At 37.0% G+C, this 20,324-nt stretch overlaps 1 protein-coding gene across 2 annotated transcripts in view; it reads right to left on the bottom strand.

Annotated features, from left to right (window-relative positions):
* Positions 1-20,324, bottom strand: part of LOC140166535 (medium-chain acyl-CoA ligase ACSF2, mitochondrial-like) — a 44,154-nt gene that overhangs the window by 5,541 nt on the left and 18,289 nt on the right. For both annotated transcript variants that reach the window (XM_072190028.1, XM_072190023.1), the window contains exons 2-15: positions 18,880-19,109; positions 16,846-16,974; positions 15,861-15,914; positions 15,259-15,371; positions 12,433-12,483; positions 11,141-11,258; positions 8,607-8,717; positions 7,308-7,456; positions 4,483-4,583; positions 4,024-4,094; positions 3,420-3,524; positions 2,350-2,498; positions 1,762-1,816; positions 1,160-1,246 (exon numbers count right to left, since the gene is read on the bottom strand). In XM_072190028.1, the coding sequence (XP_072046129.1) occupies positions 1,160-1,246; positions 1,762-1,816; positions 2,350-2,498; positions 3,420-3,524; positions 4,024-4,094; positions 4,483-4,583; positions 7,308-7,456; positions 8,607-8,717; positions 11,141-11,258; positions 12,433-12,483; positions 15,259-15,371; positions 15,861-15,914; positions 16,846-16,974; positions 18,880-19,053 (1,467 nt within the window). In that variant the 5' untranslated portion in view covers positions 19,054-19,109. The remainder of the gene's footprint in view (positions 1-1,159; positions 1,247-1,761; positions 1,817-2,349; positions 2,499-3,419; positions 3,525-4,023; positions 4,095-4,482; positions 4,584-7,307; positions 7,457-8,606; positions 8,718-11,140; positions 11,259-12,432; positions 12,484-15,258; positions 15,372-15,860; positions 15,915-16,845; positions 16,975-18,879; positions 19,110-20,324) is intronic.

Genomic DNA, 20,324 nt, shown 5'->3' with positions numbered 1-20,324 from the left:
AGTAAAAAACATCTTGAAGAAGGCTAGAGACGGGACCTTCCTGATGGATGCGGAGCACAAGCCAATAGCGTTCCCTCCAGAAATAGCAGAAACTGCCAAGCGGCCTGATATTACGATCTATTCAGCCACTACCAAACATGCAATCATCATAGAATAATATTGACAGTACCATCGGAAGAGAACCTAGACAATGCGTACGTCAAAAAAACGTGTAAAAATAAAGACCTGGTAGCCGAATGTGAAAACAGAGGATGGAATGTGTTTTACTTCCCAGTAGAAGTGGGAAGCAGAGGCTTTTATAACACATCACTAACCAAGTGTTTAGCTGCCTTAGGAGTCCGAAAGGGGAAAAGAAAACCAATCCTAGACCAGCTACATCATCTGGTTATGCAAAATACAAATGCATTTCGACATTTCGAGTTTATACCAACACCATCGATATGTTCTGGGGGAATGGGGAAGGTTGAGCGCTCATAAACCGGTTAACCCACCAGAGTCTGGTCCTAAGTCCAGAGACCTTAGAGATTCCTGCTTCGTGGACACAACGTCTGAGGATGTCCTTTTGAGCTCGCTGCACTAAGGTTGGGGTGTACGCAGGTGCTCGGGATCATTTCGGCTGATGGAGTTCATGACAGCACTGGAATATACCAACACCAACCTCCTCTCTGTTTAAGGTCTTGATAAAGTCAATAAGGCCACCAACAAAAAGTACACTCGCTCTGAACCCAACTTATCAGAAAAAGGAAATACCAAATCAGCAATTTCTGATCATGTTGCCCGGGCCAACCACGTAATTAATTGAGATGATTCAAAGATCCTTAGGCGGGAGCACAATAAGAAGTCGAGAGAAGTTCGAGAAGCCATGGAGATAAGAAGAAGGGGTGAGCAAGACCTTAAGCAGAGAGGAGGGCACATATTTCCTCAGCCACGTATATGATCCACTTTTAAAGACTGGAAATGAATCTAAACATCAGCTGAAATCCATCTCCCGGGAAAGTGGATCAGATGGCCATATCAATCATACCTGATGAAGTCTTCCGATGTGAAGGATGAAATATTGTAGTGAGTAAAAATTCACTTGGTTTTGACAAGCTAAAATGTCTTTTCGTTTATTTAAGAGGTGTATTTAATTAAATCATCAATCCCAAAGTATACGTACCAACGCTTTGACAATATCGGGATGCTTGTACAAGATTCCTTCTAGCTCCATTGGCGACAGATTACATGATTCCTTCATGATAATATCCTATCAAATAAACCAAAGATACGGAACGTTTTAAGTGCCGTGCCATGGAATCCAGATGGCGAGATAATTATCTTGCCAAGTCATCATCTTGTCAATGTTGTTTTGAAATCATTTTATAACCATTATTTCATTGCACTTGCTCATTCAATCTTTTAATAGCATATAGTTGTTTTTATTTTTTCATAAAGCTAATTACAAAAGGGACAATAGTCATTTGGACAAGAAAGGGACAAAAAAGGCAGGACAATGGTCAAATAACCTTAAGATTGTTGGACAAAAATAAACTGAACAAACTAGGACAAAGTAACAAGATACAAAATTATAAAACTTTTTTGAGGCAAAATATGATTTTGAACCAGAAACACATGGACTTAAATTACCAAAATTTAGTGGGGCAACGTATTACAAGTGGCCAAAAGGTAATTGAACTGAAGTGTTTTGGTCGACTATGTAATATTAAATCCAATGACTTTGGACTAAGCGTGGTTCTACTCTTATATCTAGTACATACCAACCTTGATTCGACCAAGTATCCGAATGTAACCGTCTTCATCCATTTTCGCCAAATCCCTGTATTTTGAATAATTGATGAATTAATTATCCCATCAGGTCAAAAATAATGTTGGGGTGTGCAGGTGTGTTGGGGGGATACGGGGTCGTCGGGTTGTTGCACCCAAAGCCGCTGTTCTGTTTTAAGTACCATAAACCCACAACCTGACTCGCGCCTATGTTATTTATTTGTTTTCAATTTTCTCATTAATTTAATATTTATTTTCAAACTGATGAAAAAGTAAGATTGAATATCATCATTGATTTGTATCACCTAGGAAGCAAGGGAGAACAGTATCAGTGCATTGTTTGGTTGCCCCAGGTTAAATAATAAATAAAATGGGGATGGACAAGCGGAAAAATGGGGGACGAGAAGAAGGGAGAAAGAAGGAGAATGAGAGGGAGAAAGAGAAGAGAAAGGGGACGAGAGGGAGAAAGAGAAGGGAAGGGGAAAGGACAGGTGAAAGAGAAGAGAAAGGGGTGGAAGGGGAGGGAAACAGAAAAGGAAAAGGAGGTACTGACAATGCTGGCTACGCGCCTGCCTGTTTACTCACCCTGTACGCAACCAGCCATTGGCAAGTTTCGTCTCCTTAGTCATCTCATCATTTCCCCAATAATACATGAAGACAGAAAACCCTCGGAAATGAAGTTCTCCTAATGTATTCACTGGTACAATTCTGTCATTGCTATCCACTATCTTCACCTTTGAAAATATGATAATGGTGCATTGAAATGGTAATTTATTTCACTTGTCTAAGCAATTGCCTGGTTTCCCGGGGGTCACTCCCATTGTGGCCTGTATACCATCCGCGATAATAAAAACGCGTAAAAAGGGTAGTTTTTCGTGGGTATATGCACGCCGTACGCGCGTATCGTGTTTAGTGGAAAAAATGGTTGCAAAATTGCAATTGCCAATACGCGGAAATGAAATGCAAGGAATAAAATCCCTGTTACAGGCGCGTGTTACCTGTTTAGGGTATCGTTTTAGCCAAGGGTGAAATCCTCGTTTAGGGTGCTTTTCAAAAGTTGATTATCGCGGATGGTGTACAGGCCACAATTGGAGTGATCCCCGGGCCTGGTTTACAGCCAACATATTATTATGATATACCAAATCTGGCAAGGACATAATGCTGTTATTTATTCGGGCTTGCCTTGTATTAAAGAAAGAATCGGTTAATATGTTTTTTTGAGCTGTGATTGTGCATAACATTTTATGAGAATATTGCGCGGCAGCGGACAGAGCCGGGGGACAGAGCCGTCATTGCTCACAGAAAGAGATTTCCAGCAGACAGGTAATTATGTTAATATTTTGTAAAAACATGATAATATCCAAGACATGTCTTGAACAAGGCAACTCTAACTCCAACTTGTAACTCCAACTCTAAATCGCACTCTAACTTGTAACTCTAACTCCAACTCTAACTCGAACTCGAACTCATAAAATGCATTTACTCTACGCTTCCCCAGTAAACCTATTAAAAGTCATATCTTTACTCATGACATCTATACAGCATTTCCCAGTTCATATCTCAATCTGTCCTGTTATAACAAAACCTATCCACACCAATATTCTGCTATGCCATTCTTTGTCGTAGTTCTACCAATTGGTTGTCGAAACACCTACCTCATTTCCTCCATTGGGAAACACTGCAGCATTTTCGATGACATGTGGCGGGTCTAGAGGATGGTTAAAATGAGTCCCCAACATTTCTGTCATGCCATAACAACTCTTAACAACAATAAAGTAAATACAATACAAAGTTAGACAAAACGACAACCGAGGGAACTAGAAAGTGTGCAAGAAAGTATAACACATTATCGTCTGAAAAAATAACAGGTTTTTTACGGCGAAGTTCAGTACGGTACAAATATATCACGTATACAGTCAACGCAAACCTGAGAGCGCTTAAGGCATATGAAAGTCTTTTAGAATGTCCATGTTACCTTGTCCTAATGTTGAGTTAATTTGTTTTCAAAAATTAGTTCCTACTTTTTCTGTCCTTCTTTCTTTTCTATTTTTTAATGGTCATAGATTTTGTTATAAGTGTAAATTGAGCATACTTTATTCAGATTCAGAATTCAGAAAAAATAATTAATCATGTCAATTAGTTTGGACGATCTGGATATGGTTTTTTTTACAAGTTTCCGTTATTTTTACTAGTCATGTATAATTAATTTGTTGAATTCGCCTGCAGTATACTAGTTCTTATAGGCTTTCTGTCACATACCGTCACATATTTGGTGAATTTGGTCACCTTGTGACGCAAAACTGCCGGGATTACACTTCCACTGAGACAAGCTGAATAATAATATATAATATGGAAATGCTTGTTTTGTTAAAACATAATCCCTTTATTTGTGCAAACATTTTGGTAAAAATAAGTTTATTTCAACAGTTTTTACAAAGAAACCGATTTTTCTCAATAGTTCTCTTATATAATTATTTGTACTCGTAACTTACAGCTTCCAAATTGGCTATAATATCGAAAATAAGCATAACAAAGTTTCGACCCTATTCTCGTGTATGTTAAAGGTTTACATTGACCTTTCCTTTTTGACATTAACATTTATTGGGATGGGAGATATTTTGACCAATATGCCCCGCTATGTCCACGACAGATCGAAAAGTCAGTTTTACTGCCATAAAATTAAATTATAGGCCCTATGATTTACTGTTGTAACTATACCTGATCTCAATGCAATGTTAGGTCTACATGTATATGTGTCTTCTTCAGGTAGGTCGACGAGGTCACTGATATGATGAATAAAGAAGAACCCATCGGTTACTCTGTGATATGAAAAGAACAATATATACTAGAGGACACTGTTGTGTTTGAGCAAACACGAATATCTATGCCTGTGATTCCCACCCTAACCCCATGACCTTGACACGACCTTGACCATTTTCGGCACTCGATAGTAACCACATCCACCAAGTTTAGTGGTAATCCAACAATTTATACTCGGGTGACCTTGACATGACCTCGGCCATTTCCGGCACCCGATAATGATCATATCCACCAAGTTTACTGACAATCTAACTAACTATACTTGGATGACCTTGACATGACTGTCACTATTTTCGGCCCTCGATGGTGATCACATCCACCAAGTTTGATGACAATTCAACAATCTATATTCTGATGACCTTGACCATTTTCAACATTCGATGGAGATCCCATCCACCAAGTTTGATGGCAATCCCACAATCTACACTCAGATGACCTTGATACAGTACGACCATCGAGCTACTAACTAATTATGTTGAATACAAAATATACTAAAGCCCTTCACTTACTGTTCATTCTGTAGTGCCTTAGCCATTGTATATAAACTCCTCAACGAAAGTTTGGAAAGTTTTTTCAAGCATCTATATCTCAGATTGTTTGTGACCTGTTCATATCATGTTGCATATCAATGGATACCTACATTGCTCCTCTTTACAATGATACTAAATTTGAAACAATCACTTTTTTTACGGCTGAATACGTCTTGTGAATGCAGTGGGGTCTCAAACCGAATGTGCCAAATTGACCATTATTCTGTGCACCAAGCTGTAATTCCATATCTTTACAATTTGGGACCTAAGGCAATCATCACAGATGACAAGGTTGCCCCCACAGAGCCAGGGTAGTCAATGACTACCTGCAGAATATGGGAGTAGAGAGAATGGAATGGGTTGCCATCAGCCCAGACTTCAACCCGATTGAACACTTAGACGTGTTGTGCGTAACAGAGTAGCCAATGCAACCATATTGAATGACCTGTGACGAATCCTGGTTGAAGAATGGAGTGCCATCCCACAGCAATGTGTGAACAGGCCGGTGAGTAACATGAGGAGGAGGTGATGGCTGTACTGGCTGCGTATGGCTTTACCAACCGCTATTGAGGTTAGTGACTAGTGTTGTTTGAGCACAGAATAATGGTCAATTTGGCACATTCTGTTTGAGACCTCACTACATTCACAAGACGTCTACGGCCGTGAAAAAAGAGATCGTTTCACATGTGGTGTCATTGTAAAGGGAAATAATGTAGCTATCCATTGATATGCAACATGATATGAAAATGTCACAAATAATCTGAGATATAGATGCTTGAAAAAACTTTCCAAACTTTCGTTGAGCAGTTTACATCAAACACTGGATACAATAGGACCCACGTACTATGTTGAATACAAAATGTACTTTAGCACTTCACTTACTGTTCATCCTGCAGTGCCTTAGCCATTGTATATAAAGACTGCACAAAAAGAAACGCAGCTGTTATAAATAAGCCTATAGCTTCAGAAGTAATAATTGAGTTCACAATATTTCAACATAGCAACAAGGATGATTTATTTACGCGCATTTTGATACCACATTCGTCCAAATTTGTTCAAAATTAACAACACAGCAGTGTTTTTAACGAAAAATACTCGAATTTAAAAGTTGCGGCTATTTGTATTGATTTCAAGTCAGCGCGATGATAATCACGGGTTTTATGTGCCACAATGCTTGCGCAATGACCATTGATTGCTGTAAACTGCCCGGGTAAACTGCAACTTTTAACTTCGGATTTTTTCTTTAAAAGCACTACTGTGATGTTAATACTGAACGACATTGGACAAATGGGGTATCACAATGCGAGTAAATAAATCATCATACTTTCTATGTTGAAATATTGCGAAAACAATTATCAATTCTGAAGCTATAGAAGACTTATAGACGTATTTATGACAGCTGCGTTACTCTTTGTGCATACTTTACATCAAACACTGGATACAATAAGTTCTACAATAGGACCCACGAACTATCTGACTATGTTGAATACAAAATGTACTGAAGCACTTCACTTATATGATCCTAATAGTGCCCAATAGCTAAAAAACACTGGATACAGTATGACCCTCATACTATGTTGAACGATCCAAATGTACAGTCAAGTTAGCTCAATCGATAAGGCGTTCGACTATGGTGCGAGAGGTTGCGGGTTCGAACCCTGGTGGTGCCTAGTACAATCTCGTGGGAAAATTTGAGTTCGCTTGAAATTCCCCTGGACAAGAAACTTACTACTAATTGTCTCGTTGTAACCCGTACGAAACTCGTGGAGCTGATCCTGGTTGCGAAGGTTATTTGTGGAATGTCAAGAGGGTGTGTGCTCTTGTAGCAGCAAAGTCCCTGAATTGTTGATAAATGGAATATGGAATAATGTGGGGCCGTAGTGGTCAGCGACAACCTGCAAAGTGTGCTGCGGCTTGTGGATCAACGTCTAGGCGTTGTGCCTGTGCGTAGCGCACTATATTAAAATCACTTTTTTGTTTCCTTAGGCACTTCACTTATTGTTCACCCTGTATTGACTTATATTAGCCTATACACATCAAACACTGAATACAATAGGATCCACGTAAAACGTTCTAAATTACTTCACTTACTGTTCATCCTGTAGTGCCTTAGACATTGTACATCAAACACTGGATACAGTACGGGTCCATGTACTATATTGAATATAAAATGTACTGAAGCACTTCACTTACTGTTCATCCTTTAATGCCTTAGCCATTGTATGAACATCAAACGCAGGATAGAGTACGATAGTTGTACAAGCTCTCACTAGTGGCAAAAATTTACTAACGGAACACGCACCCCCAGCAAACGTCATTGTAGCTGCAAATCGTGTGGTATCCTGTGCAAAGAAATTGACTTGTGAGATCGTTTGCATTTTTAAAATGAAACTAATGTCATAAGAAATTAAATTGTCACCTTCAATTCAATCTATTACATGCATACAAAAGGATGTTTATGAATATTATTGCAATGACAAACACTCAAACATATAAAAAACTTTCGTGCATCTGTCTAATTACTATTTTACACACTTCTACACGGCAATTCAGCTGTTGATTTCCTACCGGCTGTTCTGTCTTTGGTCAGTGTGTGTTTACGGTGCAAAAAACGTATGCTCCACGCTCGGGATATGAAAGCTAAACTGAAGCCTATTTGAAAACAAAAACATTACTTCAAAAATGTCTGTGACTTCGAAAAACCCGCGATTTTAAATCTTGGCTAAAACGTTGGGTTTTCAATGCGAAAGTAGCTAAATAATATTGTCGCATGATTCAGAGGGGCTAGTCCGTTTAAAGCACACAGCCAATTAGCCTGTCGATCTATATTTATTCCACGGACGGAACATGAATATTCATGCTTTCAGGTTTCCGTGGATATATAACTTTTTATGATTGGTTGAGAAGAAAGGCTCGCGTTTAACATTCAAAAATAATGATACAGATTACCAAAACTCATTTTTCCAAACAATTGAAATCGATCAGCCATAACGAGTGAACTATGTGGAGCACAATGTGTTTTCCCATGCTTGCCGAATACAAGGTCGTGCACTCGCATGCAGTAAAAAATATTGCTCTTCATGTTACCACTTTTCTGCTCATGTTGTGGCCAAACATTTTCATATGTATATCTAATCATTTAAAGGAACATCCTGTCAAGGTCCAACTTGGTGTCACACAGAAGATCATTTCTTCCCTACTCTGTAGGCATTTACAATGCCCATGTTGTTTCAAATCAGGATTGGTAGAGCTTTAAGCGGGAGTTTAAAGCTATCTAGGCGCCAACCCGTCAGTGTTAATCAATAATGGATAACTGCTGTTAACTTTGGTTAGATTACCCTTGACATAAAAACATGCTATTAAAAAAACCCAAACTTTTTACAAGGTTTATAACCTAAGTCTAGAGAGAGTCATTAGAAATAGAAACGAAAACTTTATGAACTCCGTTAAAACGACCACTGCAGTCATAACACATTCGGCCGACAGACTTACCCACTGAGGATCGAACCCGTCTACATCGCTCCTATATGTTCCGGCACCATGTGTCACATTGAGGACACAATGGTGATTATGAATCGCTGCCTTTGGAACTCCTGTTGTACCCTGAAAACGGAAATATTGTAGTGGGAATGTTACCTTAAAACACATTTTACCCGAATCGGAGTTAAATGACACTCTATATATGGTCAATTCCAGCCAAAGCGGGCCAAAATTCTCTCTGGGGGCCATTTTGAAAATGTTTTCCTTTTCAATTCTAGACTTATCAAATGAGACGATCATGTCTAGTGAATCATCAGGTGGAAGTGCCATCGGATTGAAAAATAACTTTTCTTGCTAGACCAAATAAAGTGTTAAATGCGCATATGCATGTTACCCACGAATTCAAGCATTTTTCACCTGTTGTACGCCATAAAATTTTACTTTCTTTAATATCTTTCAATATTTTATGTGTGACTCATATACACTAGAAATCGGTGAAGACTTTGAACGTAAAATAGAATTTTATTACATATATCTACAAAGAAATATTTTGGTTATTACAAATTTTAAGAAAGAACCAGGTGTACAGTTAAGATTGTGTCAATTCTTCGAACTCTTTCCAAAGTGGCTGTCATTTAACATTACTGTATTATTTCGAAAGAATAGAATAAATGCTTCATATAAATATAAAGTTAGATTTTGTATCTCGTCGCAGGATGAGGATCTCGGATGGATTCGTGGGTAACAGCGTCTGGAAAATAGCAATTCCTATTAATTTAAAAAAAAAAAAAAAAAATACTTTTCCCTATGTCAATAATTCAGGCTGCAATGGCACTAAAATGAATTTTAATCAAAATACAGACTACATGGAATATTTAGAATGGATCATTATGGCATTTTGGGTATAAAAATTTTGAGAATAATGAAGTTGCCAAATTCAAATAGACAGAGCAAACAGTTTTATATTATTATTTTAGTAAAATCATTCCATATTTCATGCAGCAATATTCTATTAACTCGTGTTTGACAGTTCCTATGAACTAAAACACTATCAACACATTGTTAACTATAATTTAAGTAGGGATTCGTGGGTAACCAAAATGTTCGTGGGTAACACATATTTGAACGTATGTATTGGTAAGCGGCAAAATAGAAAATATTACAGAAGGTTGGAAACCACCATGCGGTTATTCCTCCATTGTGTTTCAATGATTCCTGTTTCTCTAACCAGTTGCATTTACCCAAAAAATGGTAATTTAGGATAATCAATAAAAACTTCATGATGCAGCTTCAGTATACCTTCAAGAGGACGCTATTAAACAGGACTGTTTTGGAACCTATTTCGCATGTTTTCAAAATGTTAAGATGCATAAGAAACATATAATTTACGAGTAAATCCTTGGATTCGTGGGTAACGCCGAATTCGTGGGTAAAGCTATAAGTACTATAGTACCGTTTGGGGTTTGCGTTTCTTAGGTGTATAAACTTTTAGTACTGTCAAAATTATAGCATACCCATGGCTTGAATATGTGCTGATTTAAACTTAAAATAAACAATCTCCTTATTTTTCAAGGTTAGCATCTATTCGGGATTCGTGGGTAACAAAAGTTTAAACCGTCGTAGATTCTTTTTAAAGCGGTGAACGTATTTTTACGATTTACAATTTTAAGCGCTTGTCAAACTAAATTCAGTGTCCAAAGTCATTAAATGTTAATTTAAGTTATGGCAATTATATTTGCTGGACTCGTGGGTAACAGTTGATACGTGGGTAACGTCAAATTTGATTTTATGGAATTTTATGGGTAAAACGTATTTGCATAAAATAATCACTTGGACCTCAGAATTATAGAACGAAACTTCGTTTCATGATATAGTCATTTATGGCATATTCACTTAACATTTTCAGAACGATCATTTTATTTTTGATACGCGGGTAACAAAATTATTAGCCAAATTGACTTCATGGCCTCTAGAGTCCACAAACTTTGGTGAAATTCAATCGTTTTACATATGATGAGAGATCATGCAAACGTCTTTCTAACGGTAATAATTTCATTTTGATTGAAGGACATTCAATGACATATATGGTTATTTATCTTTGTATTCGTGGGTAACGCCAATTCATTTAAGCTATCATAACTTGTCCCCTGGTATGACTTGCTAGTAAAGGCCTATATGCACAAAGAGAGCACATTGGACGTGACATGATATGCTCCATCAATAACGTGATTTCCTTTATTAATGACATTTTAAAGTGGAAAGTTAACATAGAGAGAATTTTGTCCCGCTTTCGCTGGAATTGACCATATACATGATATATACACACACATGATATATACATCATTTACTGCACCAATAAATATGTGTTATGTCTTGGGTTTAAATTTCAATGTACATCGACAACACTATTATTATTGTTATTATTATTATTTACGGGATATTCATGTATCATTATGTTGTTAGCTTCAACTTTTGCATTGCTTTGAGACCATAGAATTCCATTATATTCCCATTCATTTGTATATAAATTGTAATAAATAACTTACAGAAGTAAAATATGCAATGCAAGGGTCATCGATATCAATGGTCCAGCATATTTCCTCGACCTTCCTCCTCGCAGATTCATCACCAATTTGAAGAAATTCATTGAAGGTGTATGCACCGCTAAAATATAAATCACTACACCGTTCTAATACATGTACCCAAGTGCAGGTCAGATAACGTTAGTCTCTGATATGGGATACTACGGGTGCAGATAAGATAACGTTAGTCTCTGATATGGGATACTCAGGTGCAGATAAGATAAGATAAGATTAGTCTCTGTTTTGGGGACATCCATGTGCTAGTACACTCTCAAACAAAGTTTTAAAAGCTCAACGGGCCTGTAACGAACCAAAGAGGCTCTATAAAGGTCAAAAAGCTTTCTACAAAGGGTAAAACAACATATTTAAGAACTTAGGTACTTTCAGTTTAAAGAACATTTTTGTCTCGTGGGTTTTTAAAGGTCTTTTAGAACCTTTATTTCCGAGAGTATATGATGACATTAGATTCTGATAATGGGCTATTCCAGAAGTATTCCGCACCCCCCCTATGGAAGACATTTAAAAAAATACAATTCCAGCTGGAATTGAGATGTGTCTAGAATTCCAGCAGTCATTTTTAGCAAAGATTCCGGCTGGAGGGTATGGAAGACATTGAGATTAGGTGAAATTCCGGCTGCTAAAATAAACGAAAAAAACAAGAGTGGGGATTGTGAAAGGCCATGATGTGCCTATGGAAGACATTCACATTTCTTAATATTCCGGCTGGAAAATGGTCAAAAATGCTCCAGTTCCAGCAGAATCTTCACTTATGATCACCATCTCGATTAACCTATGAAAGACATTTACTTGAATTCTGGCTGGAAACAAAAAATGTTCTAATTCCAGCTGGAACCCCATGGAAGACACTGCCGGAATTGTGGTAATATGTCTAATATGGCCAGCAGATGCATGCAAGATCACGTTAGTCTCTAATATTAAATAACCAAGTGCAGTTAAGAAACATTAATCAGTGATATTTAGTACCCAAGTCAAGTGCAGGGTAACCACGATGCAGGCAAACATAGTATATAACATCAGTCTCAAATATTGGCATGAGCAGAAACTATAACACTATTTTAGTCTCTGAAAATGGATGCCCATGTGTAGAGCACGATAACATAGTGATGATATTAAAGCAACTAGCGTGTTAAAAGTGTATTGGGTCTAAGGAATAACTTCGTTTAGACTTTGATACAGATTCTTGTACGTAAGAATATGAAATTCGTGTGCTTAAAACGTGAAGGGCTACATGTTACCTGACTTTTGATTCCTTATTTCCAATCACTACAAACTCCAGATCAGGAAGACTGAAAAAAAAGAAGTTGTTATCATCAGGTCTCATTACTTTAAAGGTACAGAAATAATTACATATCACATTCTATACTCTGGTGCAGTTAAGATAATATCAGTCTGTGTTTCGTTGTTTCGGTGTTTGTTTCAACCTGGAAGCAAGCTTCCTGGTACTATAATGTCTATAAAGCAGCTGTAAAAGTACTCAATATTATTCGAATGAAACAAAATGTGTTAATTAATGACAAGACAGTAGGTCTACATAAAGGATATAGAAAGCCAATGTGAAACAATATATGCAACTATAGTGTTTGACAAGAGTACTATACAGGGGCTATTTTAACGTGCCTCCTGGCACGTTCGTGCAGTGAGAATAGAAATCCGTGCAGTGAGAATAAAAAATCCGTGCTTAAAATAGTTCTATACTAGTTTCAGCCCGAAAAATGACTAAGAAATTAAAGAAGTTCCTCCACAAAGCAAGTCTGATCTAGTCGGGAAATCCTATATTGTATACCGGTAGTTTGTGGCGATCAGTCAAACATTCAATTGGCAGGGGAAATCAAGAACAACGCCTCTGGTAACCCCCTCGCCTCCCATTTTGTTGGTCACCGTGGTGCAAAGCCACTGGACGAGAAAATCCGCAACAGGCGTGGGGGCAGCTTCATATACCGGACAGAAATTGTCCAGAATTGCCCCGTGCATCTTCTTTTTTAGACCATTAAACACTTTAATTTGGGGCAAAATAGTGTGATGTTGCAAATTACCACAACATATTACCTTTTTTGTGCTAAAATAGTGTACAATTGAAAGGTTTTGCGCGCTTCTTGCGCAATTGTCCCAATAAAACAGACCAAAAATTATGACCATCAGGAACATTTTCATCGCCACTCACCCCTGATATGCCACCAGGGACACCAATAAAAGAAGCAAATGCGCTGCCTATACGGCATGCAGACCTGGTAACGGGGCAACGGGACTTTTTATAATCAAAATTTACAATACTTATGGCCAAATCAATGTGAAAAAGGCTAAAAGCGCGGCTTTTCTCCACATGCTCAAGGAAACCTTTAAATCCCATATAATAACCCTTAAACTTATATGAGTCATTTTACGGCGATACCCATTTTAACTCTTTGTCCACGAGGCACCATAATTTGAATGAGAGCACACAATGCGAAATAAGGACACCAGATCATAAACTGGCTTTAACTTAAATCAAGGTGTTTTTTTTTGCGTTCTTTCAATTCCTGTTTTCGGTTCAAACTAACTTTTTTACTTAAGTCCTTCGTACCTCACCAATTCCCTGTAATGTGTCCAACTTATACTGGATATTTTGTAATTCACACCACTTCAATTTGCACACATTCCTTTTGACATTTAAAAAACCCGCCCATATATTTCTTTTATAGAGAATGAACATTTTTAATGTAATGGTAAATAGGAAAATAACAACAAATAAAAGCAATGTTTCCTCTACTTATACAAGACCAGGGACAATAAAACTTTGGGTGCTCCATTTTACTTCAGTGCCAATGAGGTTAAGAAAATGGCAGTTGTTCCAAATAGTATAATAGTATAGTGTGCTGACATTCAAAGTTTAGATGTCTCGTGGACAAGCATTAAAATTGGGTATCGCTGTAAAATTTGTCATAAAAACAGAACGGCAAGTGCTAATTACTTCGTTTTTTCACACAAGGCCACTAATGAATATATCATGTGTTTTAAATCCTAAAAGTTCAATCTGGTTATAAAATAAAGATGAATTTATTGCACTTTTGGTCTCACCCTGTATATTGCTTGTAGAAAATAAACACCATGTTTATGGACTGAACATCTAGTGTTTTAAGTTGAGCACTATAGAAGAGTGTGTTTAATCTTTTGTAATGAATTTGTATGCAACTTTTTTATGCAATTTGCCGACAACTTATGCACCTTTGCATCACTTAAGTTGCAGAAATTTCATCACATTCACATTGTGAGACTTAACGCTACTGTGCGACAGGTTAAAAGATGTATAGGGACACGTGTGCATTTCATTCAACATTTAATAAAGAGGTTCTGTGTACTTTTATGGAGTTTTCAATAATGACAATTCAATTAAATGGAATATGATATTTTAAATGAAACCTATTGCCTTTCTAAGTAAATCAAAAGGAGTTTTATATTATTATTATATTTTACAGATATTAATTTGTGCAATTGTAGGCACCTGTGCGCATTTTATTAATTTTTGCAGAGATTGTATTCGTTTTTGCATATCAATACCATCAATACCATAAACTTAATAACATTTATGATCCTAGTGTGTACTTTCATGGAGCTGTAGGTAATTAAAAATGAAATGAATTAGTGAAATACATTAGTGAACCAGACATGAATCAATTTTCAACTTTAAGTGCATATCATTAGATTGATAAACTTTACTTCGGGGATTGTTAATGTCAAAAATGTCATTTTTTAAATATAACTTGTCATAAAATTTGTATTATATCGCAAATTTCAAAAATTCAAAATCATTTGATATCAGTTAAGGCTATTCCTCATATTCAGAATGCAATTTGGTATGTCTGAGTGATGTGCTCTTAGCTCTCAGCCCTTAACGTCAAAAATGAGTCAGTAAAATGCGTGATTGTAACGCGTGATTTAGAAAAGTTTACAGAACTCAAGGGGAGACAGCCCCCTCTGCAGCAATCCCTTCCCCTGAAGCTTGTCTCCGCTAGCTGATCTTTTAGATTTTACGTTTGCTAACGTGCAGTGACTTTTTTCTTCTAAAATAGCCCCTGGTACTATACCTTAAACACTTGACATCAGTTTTGTCATTGGTTTTAAGTGTCGGTATGAATTCACTGACTTGCTCAATCAAATCTGAAGGTGAACGAGTCAACAAGAGAGCTTTACAACCAAACTAGAAATAAAATACATGAAGGAATAATTAATGTTCGAAAAAATAATTTAAAATAAAATAATGGTAGAATGTGCAGTGTAAGATACGATAAGGCAAGGGGAAATTGTTGATATGATTTGTTATAAAATTGATATTCACATACCGTAAAACCCCGTCTACAAGCATATATAGTGTTTTTTTATGAAAGCTAAATTAATTCGATGCAAGCGTTAATATACCAATATAATAGATTGGTCTTAAAATAATACTTGTTTGTATATGCTTAGATCCGTAATTTATTTGTTCAAATTCCATAATGGCGCCTGGATTAATGTAGCTTTCATCAGAGGCACTCTATATGCTTGTAGACGGGGTTTTACGGTATAGCTAAATGGATATCGTTGGTCTACACTGGACTTTAGTACCTTTTTTTAAAAAGTTCTAAACCTCCAACTAAGGAAGAACTATTTTACACATATATCTGGTTCGATTTTACTTTGTTAATCTTACCTTTTCCAGTAAACGTTTGATGGTTGCTATTGGGAATTCCAATCTCAACTGAACCTGAAGCGAAGAGAAACGAATTAATGACAAAATAGAAAAAAAAACTGAAAAACAAAACAAAACAAAAAACCAATTACCAACAACCACCCAACACACATGATTATATTGTGATTATTGACCACATATATGCAATACCCAGTTGCAGATAAGATAACGTTAGTCTCCGATACAGGATTAACATGATTGTGCTGGTAATGTTAGTCTTCGATATTGCATACCCACGTGCCGATAAGACAGCATTAGTTCCTTATATTGGACATTCAGGTACATGAACGATAACATTAGGGTCTGATAGTTGACACGCAGGTGCAGGTATAAGATAATATTTAGTTTACGATATTGAACATTATTATGTTTTGATGAGTCCAAGTGTGTGAAAATATTGGATCCAAAACACAATAATGATAAAATTAGATGCTTTACGCCCAATATTTATTGGTCTGGCTATGAGTTTTAAAATATTTTAAAACTCGACCAGTAAATGTGGGCTCAATCGATCCAATTTTATATCATCCAGGTGCAGGCGAGATAACATTATACTGTACGATACTGTAGGTAAGATTATACCCACAATCCAGGAAAAAAATAGTTGGCACACTTGCACTAAACAATGGAAATGCGTGCCCTATCAAAACTGGAGAGGCGTGTGAGACATGCATGTAATTTAATGTGAATTACAGACTCCCCCTATTATACCTCACCCTTCCCCACTCCCCATCTTGCAATGTTGGAGGGTCTCACGGACCTGTTGACACTATGGTTAGGTCCAACATTGAATTGGGGGAGCGGAGGCAGAGATATACCAAAAGACAGGCAAAGTATACCAACCCTTTTTTCCTGGATTGCAGGTCCATGTATGATAATTTGTTGAAATTGGACCCAGGTGAAGGTAACATAATATTTGTCATTCGGATAGTGAATTTTCACTTACGAATATAACGCCAAGCTGCGCACAGGCAAACATTGTAATAAGCCACTCGGAATGATTTGCACCCAAGACTGCAAAACGATCACCCTTTTGAAGACCTTTGGATAAAAGTGCTGCCGCACACTGTTGGCTCTGAAGTTAAATTTTTTTAAATACACCTTAATGACATGATATTATGTATATACATTAACGCATTATAGGCCTAATTGTCTAGAGTGTCTTGAGATCATTTAACGATAAGATGCGATCTTGAGGGGTCTTGAGGTACCCGACTGTAACCCCAGATCGTGTATGTAGGGTCAATTCAAAAATATGAAAATTCAGATTCCCTAGAGCTCCAGCTTATTTGATGCAGGATGATCTCCTGAGCATTTTGACACACTTTTTATTTTATTGAAATCGGCCAAAAATGAGGGGATGCTGGCCAAAAATCTTATTCGTAGGGGGTGGGGGGAGGGGTATGTAAATCGGTCAGTTTCATCAAAAAATATTATTCTATGCCTTACTCTATTATTGATATTGTGTTGTTTTATATGCATTTAGTGCCAAAGAATCCAAGTTGCATGCGATTTAATTTTGAGCATCCATGTTCTTGGAAACGGTTATTTTATTGTCAAAATTAGGGTATGAGGGCGCTTTGCATCTACCACAAATTCGCTCTTCCAATTGAACATTTTATTGACATAACTATGGAGATAATCATAGGTGGATCCTCCACAAGAAAGTTAGGCGTTTAACTTTTTATGTTTGACCGTGGCACCTTTTTTGTAATTTCAGAAAGCCCTCAATTGAAATTTACACGGTATGAAAGTGTACTAAACATCCAAAAAATAAGTAACTAACCCCCCTTAAATAATGGCCATTATTAAAAACGGGCGATTGTATTACAAATCTGTAAAATGCGTTGGAAGCAGAATTTGTTTCTGCGCATTTTGACACCTCATTTGTAGCAATTGTCTAAATATTGACGTCACAGCGTACATTTAAATCAATGTAACCCAAGATTTGAAAGTTGCAGTATCCGTAAATTCTATTGATTTGTATTCAGTATAATGGAAGGAAATCTGTGTAATGATATCTGACTGTTTTTGTATTGTTGTAAGTGCAACTTTCAAATCTGGACCGCACTACATTAAATTGACCGGTGTTTTATTGTTTTATTGGCTATCGTATCAAATGAGGTGTCAAAGTACGCAGAAATAAATTCTGCTTCCAACGCATTTTACAGATTTGTTATACAATAGCCCGTTTTTGAAAAATGGCCATTATTTAAGGGGGGGGGGGTAGTTACTTTTTTGAGACGTTTACCGCACATTTGTACAAGTACCTTTGTATTTTGCGCTTGATAAATGTTGTTAATTATTATTATTATGAAAGTGCATTGACCCCTGCACATTTCGATGACAGTGTTCAATGAAATGTTCAAATGGGTATAAAAGTCAATCCGTATATCAGGTGCCACCTATGACTATCTTCATAAATTTAACAGTTCAAAGAGCGTGTGCGTGCTAAGCTTAAGCGCACTCATACCCTCATTTTAACATAAAACGACAGTTTTCAAGATTACGGATGCCCTAGATCTGATGCAACTTACAAAAATGGATTCTTTGGCACCAATAACATATAAAACAACACCAATATAAAGGCATATAATAATAAAATGACAATATCCAGACCCCCTGTCCGTTTTTTGACCGGTACCCCATCATATTTTGGCCGATTTCAATAAAAAAAAAAGGTGTCACTACAAATGCTCAATAGATCATCTTGCATCAAATATGCTGGAGCCCTAAGGAATCTGAAACATCATGGTTGTATAACTCAGCACTTTTTCTAATTGACTAGTGACTACCCAGCAAACACAAATGTCGCGTGATATAAAGGGTATAAAACGTTTTGATAACATTAAAAAATATTGATGAAAACTTGCTGCAAAACATTCTAACATAATGTTATGTAAGTGTCTGCAAAATATTTGGTAATATTTGGTGAAAAAGCAAAGCCTATACCTCAGACCCAACAAACTGTTAATGGTACCTTTTCTTTCATTTCAGAAAACGAAAATCTTTCTTTATCGGTGTAAAAGACATACATCTCTTTATCCGTGTACTTCTCGGCCATAACATAAAGTTGTTGTCCCAATGTTCGCCCTATGAATGGTAACTTGCTGGGAGCGTGCAAGTAGCTCCGAGTCAATTTTTGGGATGACATTGCTGCTCCAGTTGGTATTCAATTGACACTCAACAAAAGTAAGGAAATCTAAAAATCTGCAAGGAAAACAATATTGTAGGCCTAGTGAACATGGTGAATAGAACAAACAGACGGATAAACAAACATACAAACTGATACACACCCTCCTTACACACCCAACAACACAAACCTGCATCTTTCCCCCGTTCAACATCATGGACATACTTTGATGGCACACCCGATAAATACATATAAAACTGCTACACACCCCTCTTTGCACACCCAACAACACAAACCCGTGTCTCTTCCCCCGTCCCACATACTGAAGGCACATCCGATAAACAAACATAAAACCTGCCACACACCCCTCTTTGCAGACCCAACAACACAAACCTGCGTCTCTCCCCCCGTTCAACATCATGGACATTGTTATGAGTCGTACTTGACTCAAGGCCAAAAATTACCTTTTACCCGAACTCACACGAATGCACAACACAAATACACTGTTTGATTAAGCTAACATAATCTAAGTCTTTAATTGAAAACAAAGTATGCTTGGTACATACATGTATAACAACAATTACAATAAAATCACACAATCAGTTTTATACTATAGGTACTTAACCAGCGGTCTTCTTGTTGGTGATTCTAGAGTTCTTGCAATGTTCTGGACGACTGATGTAATATATCCTTATTCACTTGTTCTGCGAAAATCAGCGACGTCCATCGTACTCTTGCATTTATAAATCCTTGCACATAAAATCCTCATACGAAAATGATGATGCTTCCTCCAATCTCCTTTGCGCTGCTATCTCCACAATATCTCCTTGCGCTGCTTTCTCCACAAATATATCTCCTTGCGCTGCTTTCTCCAAAAATGGTGTTTCTTTTCACCAACCACTCTTTTTCCAGGGAACAGGTTTCTTTAACACAGCTCCGCTGTTTTTTGACAGATGCGTGGCCTTCACAAACCCAGCAAACTCCAGCAATTTGACAGAAGAACTTTTAATCCTTTGATGAGGAAGAGCACTTTTGTGTGCTCGCTGTCTTCTTCGTTGCTGTATTAAAATTAGCTCAATTATTGGCTATATAAACTGGTTAAAATGTATTTCTTTTTTGAAGCACGAAGACCATCACACACATGTGGAGTTTTCAATCTCACATGACATTCTGTAAAGTCCCAACAAAACCTCCAGCTTTTTATATCAGTACTCATGCCAAAAAACCCATCATCTATTAATAAACCATTACTTCAATCACATTTTCACAACATTGCTGCAATCTTGGGATTT

This window comes from Amphiura filiformis, chromosome 1 (assembly GCF_039555335.1).
Source record: "Amphiura filiformis chromosome 1, Afil_fr2py, whole genome shotgun sequence".
Classification (NCBI taxonomy): domain Eukaryota; kingdom Metazoa; phylum Echinodermata; class Ophiuroidea; order Amphilepidida; family Amphiuridae; genus Amphiura; species Amphiura filiformis.
Note: the sequence above shows the minus strand (reverse complement) of the source record. Positions and strands in the feature narration are given on the sequence as shown.